General features: G+C 52.3%; 1 protein-coding gene across 1 annotated transcript; it reads right to left on the bottom strand.

The window, feature by feature from the left end:
• Positions 1 to 1,772: 1,772 nt before the first annotated feature.
• KLHL25 (kelch-like family member 25) lies at positions 1,773 to 8,286 on the bottom strand. Its single transcript, XM_010183342.1, has 2 exons — positions 6,474 to 8,286; positions 1,773 to 1,836 (listed from the first exon to the last, which is right to left on the bottom strand). The coding sequence occupies exon 1, from the start codon at positions 8,284 to 8,286 to the stop codon at positions 6,517 to 6,519; it is 1,770 nt and encodes a 589-aa protein (XP_010181644.1). The 3' UTR covers positions 1,773 to 1,836; positions 6,474 to 6,516.
• Between the last annotated feature and the right edge of the window lie 367 nt (positions 8,287 to 8,653).

Raw genomic sequence — 8,653 nt, 5'->3', positions numbered from 1 at the left:
CAGCCATGGAGTAGACACGTGATGTCCTCAGGACATGAGAACCCTGAACTTTATTCCCAGGTCTACCACTAACCTTGGACAAGACACTTGACATGGTGCCTCAGTTTCCCCAGTGTCAAAGCAATAATAATTACAGCTGGGCTGGTTGCTTAGGAGGTTGTGACTCGCCCCACCAAGTGCCAACCCTGTTATTATTCCTTGGCCCTGTTATTAGACCTAAATCCAACTTGCTTAAGAATGAAGGCTCCTGTGAAAAACACACAAACTGTTTCCCAGATCATAATTTTTATTAAAGTTCACAGGCAGCTGGAGGAAAGAAACAACAACCAACCCTAGAAAATGTAAATAAACGTCATTCCAACCATTGCAGACCGGCTGTGCACAAAGTGTGTTCTTCCCGGCAGCACCGGCCACACGCTGCTCCAAAAAGACCTTTGTTGTTTGAAGCCATGTCAAGGCTTTTCATCGCATTGCATCATGCAGCTGGCCAGGCTACAGCTTCACCTAATCCAGGGGTGAAAGGCAAGCACGGAGCACCTGCAGGGCCAGATCTGCTGCAGAGGGAAGCGGGACGCTGGGGCGGTGCAGGACCGGCCTTCAGTAGTGGTCTGCCCTGGAGGAGGCCAGCCAGGAGCTTCATCCCTGTATTGACAGCCAAAATCCGCGTGCCTTCCTCCACAGCGTGAATGAGGAGCGACAGGGGCTGACAGCTCTTGCATGGATAAACCCAAATACGATTGGCAGCCAGCGTGCGCGGATAACCCGGGGCAGCGAGAGCCCAACTGTTGGCAGGCAATATGCAGCCAAAAATGCTCACATCTCTCCAAGGTGAAGCTGGGACACATGGCGCGGTGCGAAGGAGGGGATCCCTCTCCAGCCCGCCCTGCGATGCTCCCCTCGTTCGCTCGCTTTCCCTCCAAGGCCTTGCCAGAGGCACGAGCTTTGCCCCGCTGCACCTCTGCGTCTGCTCATTTGCTAATTACGCCCTCACCCACGCACTCTCCGGCGAGCGCGGCGGGGAAGCTCAGAAGACCGGCTCTGAGCACGCAGCGGGTTTTATCTGGTGAATATCTCGGCAGCGGTGCCGGGCCTTGGCACGCTAACAGAGCGCCGTGCTCTTCCCAGCAGCTGTGCGGGGAGCTGCCTGGCCTCTGACCAAATTGCAGCTGGCTGTGGCGAGGAAAGGGGGAAAAACTTATAAAAAGGCTCAAAGTGCAACACAAAAGGCACCTGCCTTGTTTCTCCATGGTAGCCGGTGCTGCTGGCAGCCACGCCGAGCTCCCATGCTTTAATGTCTCGACAGCCATCGCCTCTGTGGAGCGGCCAGAGGATGGGGAGAGCACGGTGCTCTCTGCCACCCCAGCCCCTTTTCCCTTTAAAAAACACTTCCACATCACCCAAACAGCAGCCATTGCCAATGGCAACTTCACTGCCTTTAAAACAAAGTATTAGTATCTTGTAAACCCCCCAAACCGAGTAGCAGAAAGCACCTAACAGCTCCCATGCTAAGGGATGCAGCCCAGTGCACACCCTCCATCTCCCCAGTCCTGTCAGGCACCCACAGTGTCATCCCTGTGCCCCCCATACCCACCCCAGCCCGGCAGCCAGCACTCCTGGCTCCTCGCTGTCCCTGCACAGTGGCTGGTGGTGGGGCTGGGTGGCCCTTGGTGACCTCATGATGTGGTGTCGATGGCAGGGCAGACTGTGCCCCCCACTCCTGGTGCTGGGAAGGGATGCAAAAGGGTCCTCAGAGTCCTGCGCCGGGGGACGGGAGGGGACTCAGTCGCTGTGTTGGCTCCAGGAGCAAGACAGGGGACGTGGATGTGACTCTGGCACCTGGGGAGGAAAAGAGAAAGCGCATTAACAGCCACAATGCTCAGCTCAGCCCGCACCAGAAAAGGGGTTGCACAGTGGCAGCTGTTGGGGTAACCCCCCCAGACTCCAGGGATGGGTGGAGGAGGAAAGCGGTTGGTTGGTTTGGGGTGTGTTTTGCTTTTGTGGGAGAGGGGAGGGAATGGACGTTCAGCTGGGGAGGCCTCAGAGCAGCAGGGAGCCAGGCAAAGCACAGGAAACCTCTGTGGACATGACAAGGGAGTGAAAAGTTGAGGGAAATGGAGCTTTTAGCTTTTTTTTAAAGCAGGAAGGAGGGCCCAAGAACTGGAACAGACAAAACAAAAAGACCTTTTTTCTCTTTTTCCACCGGTTCCTCCAAAACCATCCATAGGACTGACATTTCCAAAGGGTTGATTAATCCAGTCTGGGGCTGAGGCTCAGACTGCACATGTTTCCATCTGCCCAAGGTTAGGAAAAGCCTGATTTTCATCGACTTTCCTCCCCAGGCCAGCCACTCCCTCCCAAGGCTGCCTGATAAACTGGCTTCAGAGACAACCAGCCGCTTGGAAAGAGCAGCAGAGGCAAAAACTGCAGTCCCTGTTTATCCAGCTTTATGCATGCAAATGGGTTTTGCAAATGGATTTCTCTAGAAGCCACTGAGAGAGAAACCAGCTGTGACTTTGTTCTGGCAATACCAGTAAGGTTGTAACAGGTTGCAAGCAACCACCCCAGTGGCACGCAGGTGAGCTGCAGTCTTTAGGAGCTGGGAGACTATCCTGAGTGTCTGGGGTTTTTTTAGGGCTGCCGTTTGCAGGCACCTGGGGCTTTTGCATGGGAAGATGCCCGGCTGTGATCTGAGCTCCGTGGGGGAGCCGGGAGCGATACACAGCAACAGAACATCTTGCAAGGTAAAAGCTGACCAAGTGCTGGTCCATGTGGAAGGAAAGCCAAGCCAGGCAGCAGTAAAACCATCTTTGCAAAAGGCTTGTTATCCACACCGTAATTAAATAATCAGGAAAACTCACTGAACAGATCCGACGTTTAATGTGACTGCGGTATCAGAATACAGTTCTGGGCCTGGCAAACCGCCGAAAACCTCACAGGAGCTTCGGGGCCAAAGATCAGCAAAATCTACAGCCTTGGCCGCTCTGTACCCATCAAATGGGCACCAGCAGGAGCAAAACCCACCAAGGGCTCCAGTGGGAGCCACAAAATAGGCTCTGAGCTCTCAGATGAGCCCCAGCAATAAGTGCCTGAGCGGTGCCTGGCCACCAGTCTCTGCTCCCTACTGCCCAGATTAGGAGCAGGGTCCTGCAGGAGCTGAAGGGCACTTGGAGGGGAACCTCTGGCTCATCCCCATTTGTTTTGAGATGGGAGCTCTGTCACCTCCACCCCAGGGCAGTGTCTGCAGCTCAGGAGCGAGCGTGGAGGGACACAGTGAATCTCCTCTCCATCTCATTTTCCGTGGCTGGACCATGCAACCTGCAGCTTCCTTGTCCCTGGTGACTGTGCCAAATCCAGCTAAAGGCTCCTCTTGCTCTGGCCCAAGCCCATCTGTGACTCTGCCCCATGACAATGAGAGCATCACACAGGACAGACAGTCTGGAGACGCCACTTCTAATTTGGAGACAGGCAGCTTGGGGAGCCTGTTCCTGGTGCCAGCTGAAGTCACCTCCTGGGAGGTGTAGGGTTGTCCCCATCAGTTGTCACTGCACAGGGCTGCACTGCACCAGACCACCCAGCATCATCCCCTGAGCTCCTGGCTGGGCTTTGCTCACGTTTTAAACACAGAAAGTGTTTATTAGCTCAGTGCTCAGGATTTTATTTCCCTTTTGTAACGACTTGCCTCCTCATGGCTCCACCACCGCGGGTGGGAGGAGACTGGGCTTTCACGTTTCATATTGCTAATCACGCTTGATCCCTGGAATTAACTGCGGGCAATAAGCACTAAATTAAGGTCACACGGCGTCCTTGGCAGGGGTCTTGGGACCTCTGCCGAAAGGTGCCCTCGCTCCAGCTGGGAGGGGTGAAGGCCGTGCCCTCGAGGAAATGCTTCCAGCTGAGCAGTTTTAGGCTTTAAATGAAAAGCAGGCTTGGTGGTTTACAATCAATATTTTTCAAGGTTTCAGGGCTGGTGTGAATGCAACTTCACTACTTTATAGGTGAGAAAGTTGGGGGTTTTTTGGGGAGTACAATGTACTGTTTCCTGCTGTGTGATTGCCCAGGCCTTTCCCCACTCACCCGGCCTGCTCTGTTCTGAGGGCACCTTGGATGGTCCCTCCTGAGCCTTCTCCAGCTGCAGGGGTTCCCACAGGATTAGGATTCCCAAAGCACACCAGCAACCGGACATGTGCTGGCCAACCTGCCTTCTGGGTGCCCCTTTGGGGAGAAGGATCCAACAGGGATCAAAATGGAAGCGGAGACCTCACCTGGTGGGAGCTGGAAGCCAGAAGACCCCTTGGGCAATTCCAGGTCAACAGGGAAATCATAGGTCCCCATAGCCAGTTACCAGTTCGTGAGCTCAGTTTTGGCACAGGTGCAGCAAGGATGGCAAGGGCAAGGATTTGGGACCTGGCTGGTGGGGAATGGGCAATGCATTCAGGTCCAGCCTTCATTCCCCAGTCTTGGTGCTTTATTTAAGGAGCTGTCACAGTGGCTGAGGCCGTAACAGTAACTTTAAAAAAGTCTCTAGAAAAATGAAGTGAAGAGACATTCTGTCTGGCAAGAACTCATGTGTATTTGAAATACTTCTTTTAACCGAAGAGTGGAAGTGAAGCCAAAAAAGCACATAAAACCCTCACACACTGACTTTTCACCAGCTTTATTCACAGGTTGGCATATTACAGTTCCTCGTTTTCTTGCGCTTGTGCCAGGCTCCAGATTACAAGAGGGGGAAAAATCTACACAACCCCAAGAAGCTGGTTATTAGGCCTGAACAACCCAAATACAGTATGGATTTAAAAATATAGGAGAGGAAAATAACATCTCTGTAACTTCGGAGACTGCCTTTTATTTGGTGGCTGAAGAATCAACTCCCACCTCAAAATATTCCCTATTCCTATTCCCAGCATTCCAGCTGGTGTTGAGCCTTAATATTCAGATGCATCTGCTACCAGAGAAAATTAATTTTCAGCTCTAGGATGGCCCTTAAAGGGAGGTCCTATTGACCCAAGCTGAAAATGATGGAGTCCTCACACTCTTTGCTGCAATATTTAATAGCTGCGTGGCAGTTAATTAGATTACTGAGCCACTGTGACAGATGCTAGGCAACGTCTGAAGAGGGGAATTTGGCAAGGCCATTATCTTCCAGTGCTGGGAAAGCTCTCGGAAATCTCATGTTAACCCTTTCCACTCATGCCCTGACCTCACTCATGTTAAAACCAGGTGTTCCTCAAATCAAAGGCCAGCAGAATGCTCTGAGTGTTTTTCTTTCCACCTGAGAAAAGCAGGTGGTCACATATTAGCTGCTTGGTTCCCAGCTGGCATCAAAAGAGATGAGTGCTGGGAGATGTCAGTGATTTCACCCACTGGGCGATTCCCAGGTGCCCCAACCACACCAAGTGGGAAGCAGGGAAGTGAGAGGGTGTCGGAGGGTTTGGGCAGCATTCCTTCTTCCCTCTATTAAGTGAAGTGGATTTTGATGAGTCTGTGAAAGAATTTCCCTCCCCACAGACCCCACCTTCCACATAAAACCCCAAGTGAAGGTTGTCAATCCTGCCCCCATACACGAGGGTTTCCCAGCTCCTTCAGCTGGCTGGGAGGTAGTCTCCAACCACCAACGCAGGGTTGTGTGTGCTGCCATCACTCTAAAACCTGCAGACAGAGCTCATAGAGGTGTTAAAGGCTTCCTGAGTGCTGCCCGTATCAATATCTGCTTTCACAGTGAAAGGTGAGAGGAGTTTTAGGGCTTTTCCTTGCCAGCTGGATCTCAACACAGATTGGTGAAGATGTGCAAAGCTCTGTGGAGCAAAACTGGTAACCAGAATGGCAACCGAGCATCCCACTGGGGAGGAGAGAGGAGCAACCAACTGCCCTGTCCCAATGGCATTGCAATAGCACCTTCCTCGAGCAACTGAGAACTGGAGCACCAGAATGACACAGGACATGGCAAATTTCCACCAACTTTCTTATTACACACCCTAAAACACTGATAAACATTCTTCTTCTGGTTACAAAACCCCTTCCCTCCCACTCAGGTCTCACACAGAAGTCTCAGAAGTTCTGATTTAATAACCAACAGTTTGGATGTTAAATAAACACCAAGACCATCAAATGCACCATGGCTTCTAAGCTTCTGCTTCTGCTACCCACTGAAATGTAAATACAGAACATAAAAAGAGATCCAGGATTCGCCAGCATCGCATCCCAAGGGTCACTTGCCTACATATTCATCAGCTCTGAATAAATCACACAGATACCCAAACACCCAGCAAAAACAGTGAACTACCAAGACTTTTTCCAAAGCACTTGTTGCCCAGTACCACCCAGGACTCAAATGCAAGTTTGGCCTTGCATCCCACCTTTAAATGCTCCTTTCTCATAAAATGTGAGCCAACTGGAAGCTGCAGCTTTGGCATGGTACATGGAGCCACAATTGAGGGGAGAAAGCAAGTTTCAGTTTAAAAGGAGGAGACCCTTACCTTATTGTCCTCCTGGACACAAGCCCCTGAGCCCTGCCCCTCATCATGATGGCAAGTGCTTCCAGGTGCTGACAAAAGCTGTGGGGATGAGCGAGTAAGGCACTGTTGTGATACAGTTCCACGTGTCTGACATCGGGTCATAGCAGTCCAGCGTTTTGCACCTCTGAGTCCCAAAGTAACCCCCCACCACGTAGAGCTTGTTCCCTGAGGCCAAGGCGTGGCACGACATGCGCTTGGCCGTCATGTCCCCAATGCGTGTCCACTGGTCCGTTTCGCAGTCAAAGCGGTAAGCGGATGCTGCCGTGAACTCGGTGTCTCCCCCCATGATGAAGATCTGGCTGCCCAGCACAGCAGCTGCCGTGTAGCGCCAGGGCTGTGGGCATTCGGCTTTGATCATCCACCGATTCTCGGCTGGATCATAGCACTGGACCTTGGACACCATGTCCCGGTGAATGCTGGTCCCACCAAAGACAAACAGCTTCAGCCTGGCGCTCACCACCGCAGCGTTGCTCACTCCATCTCTCAAAGGAGCCACCATCGTCCATTTGTTGGATATGGGATCGTACTTCTCTACTTGCTTCAAGGAAACAGAAGGAGAGGCAGGGAAGACTCCGGCCACTGCAGTGTGTCCACCAACCACATACAGGCAGTTTTCCAATTCAGCCGAGCCATGCCCAAACCGAGCTATTAACATTGGGGCAGCTTTTGACCATTCCTCGTGAACAGTGTCGTACACCCACACGTCTTTCGAGACCCCGTTCTCTGAGCCCCTGCCTCCAGTGATATAAACTTTGCAGCCGATGGCACAGGCACTAAACTCCTTCCGTGGACTGGGCAGGTCAGCTTTGGGGATAATTTCCTTTGCTTTGTGATCCACTTGGTAGATCTTATCACACATGAAAGTCTGTCCTCCCAGGATCAGCAAAGTGTGCCCAGCTTTGCGAGGCCTGGCACAGGGACTGGTGACCACCCCATCATTCTGGAGGATCTTCTTCTTGCACTGAATAGCTTCATCCAAGACAAGCTTGTTCCTTTCATCCACCATGATCAAGTCCTCACAAGCCAAGGCTTCCTTAAGGCATTCAGAAGGAAGCAAGGCCAAACGAACGTTCCTCAGAAGATCTGGGAGATAAGCCTTCCTCTCATCCAGATCGTACTTCACCCACTGGATAACAGCCTTAAAGACCTTTTCTTCATCCTCAATTTCCAGCTCGTCACTGGAGATGAGGTCCAGCAGGGTGTCCTTGGAAAGGTTGTTGAAGTCTTCGCTCTTGTGGACAGTCTCAAAGTTGACCAGGCACATCCTCCAGGAGAGCTCGTAGAGCCGTCGGCACTGGTGGGCATCCGAGAGCAACATCATACCCAGGCAGTTGGAAGGGTAGAGGTTCTTCTCCAGGAACTCAGCCGCTGCGTCCCGGACGTCGTGGAACTGCAGCATGTCTCCAGCCTCCAGGAGGGAATCGGCATTCTCCTCATTGATGATGATGCGAGAGGAATAAGCAAAGTCCAGCAGCAGCTCCAGCACCTCTGGGTGGAGGCTGTCATGGAAGTTCACCTCATCATCCAGGCTCTCCCGGAGGCCGTTGCTAAACATGGCTTCGAAGTACCTGCTGGAGGCAGCCAGCACTGCCCGATGACATGGGAAGGACCTGTTCCCTGCCCAAAGGGTGACATCAGTGAACATGCAGTGCTTCCGCAGGGTGTTCAGATGGGACAAGACGCAGTCTGGGTGGGAAGCTTTGTGGAAAAGCAGGATGTTCATGGAGCCGGTGCTAGTCCGGGATTTACGGTTCTCGTGGACACTGACGGACATGATGACAGAGCTCCTGCCTGCAGAGAAACCAAGAGAAAACCCATTATTCTCTTGTTTTTACTGATGTAAAACATGGTGAATACATGCATTTGCTGTCCAACCCCGGCACACTGTCAGTGGACCTCAAACAGGAAGCACCAGGTAACACTCCAGTGCTCCTGCTCGGTGGGTGCTCCTGCACCCTGGCTGGCAGAGCCCGTGCCTTCCGCACCCTCACATCCTCAAAATTTGTCTCAGGCTGAGCAGGGTGGGAAAGTGAAGGGGATGAGGGGGGAAGAAATTCTGCACTTTGGTTTCAGCAATGGAGCAACAAAGTGAAGCAATCAAAACCCAAACTAGATGGTAAATTGTCTCAACAGCCCCTAGA

This window comes from Mesitornis unicolor, unplaced genomic scaffold (assembly GCF_000695765.1).
Source record: "Mesitornis unicolor isolate BGI_N332 unplaced genomic scaffold, ASM69576v1 scaffold24834, whole genome shotgun sequence".
NCBI classification, from domain to species: domain Eukaryota; kingdom Metazoa; phylum Chordata; class Aves; order Mesitornithiformes; family Mesitornithidae; genus Mesitornis; species Mesitornis unicolor.
Note: the sequence above shows the minus strand (reverse complement) of the source record. Positions and strands in the feature narration are given on the sequence as shown.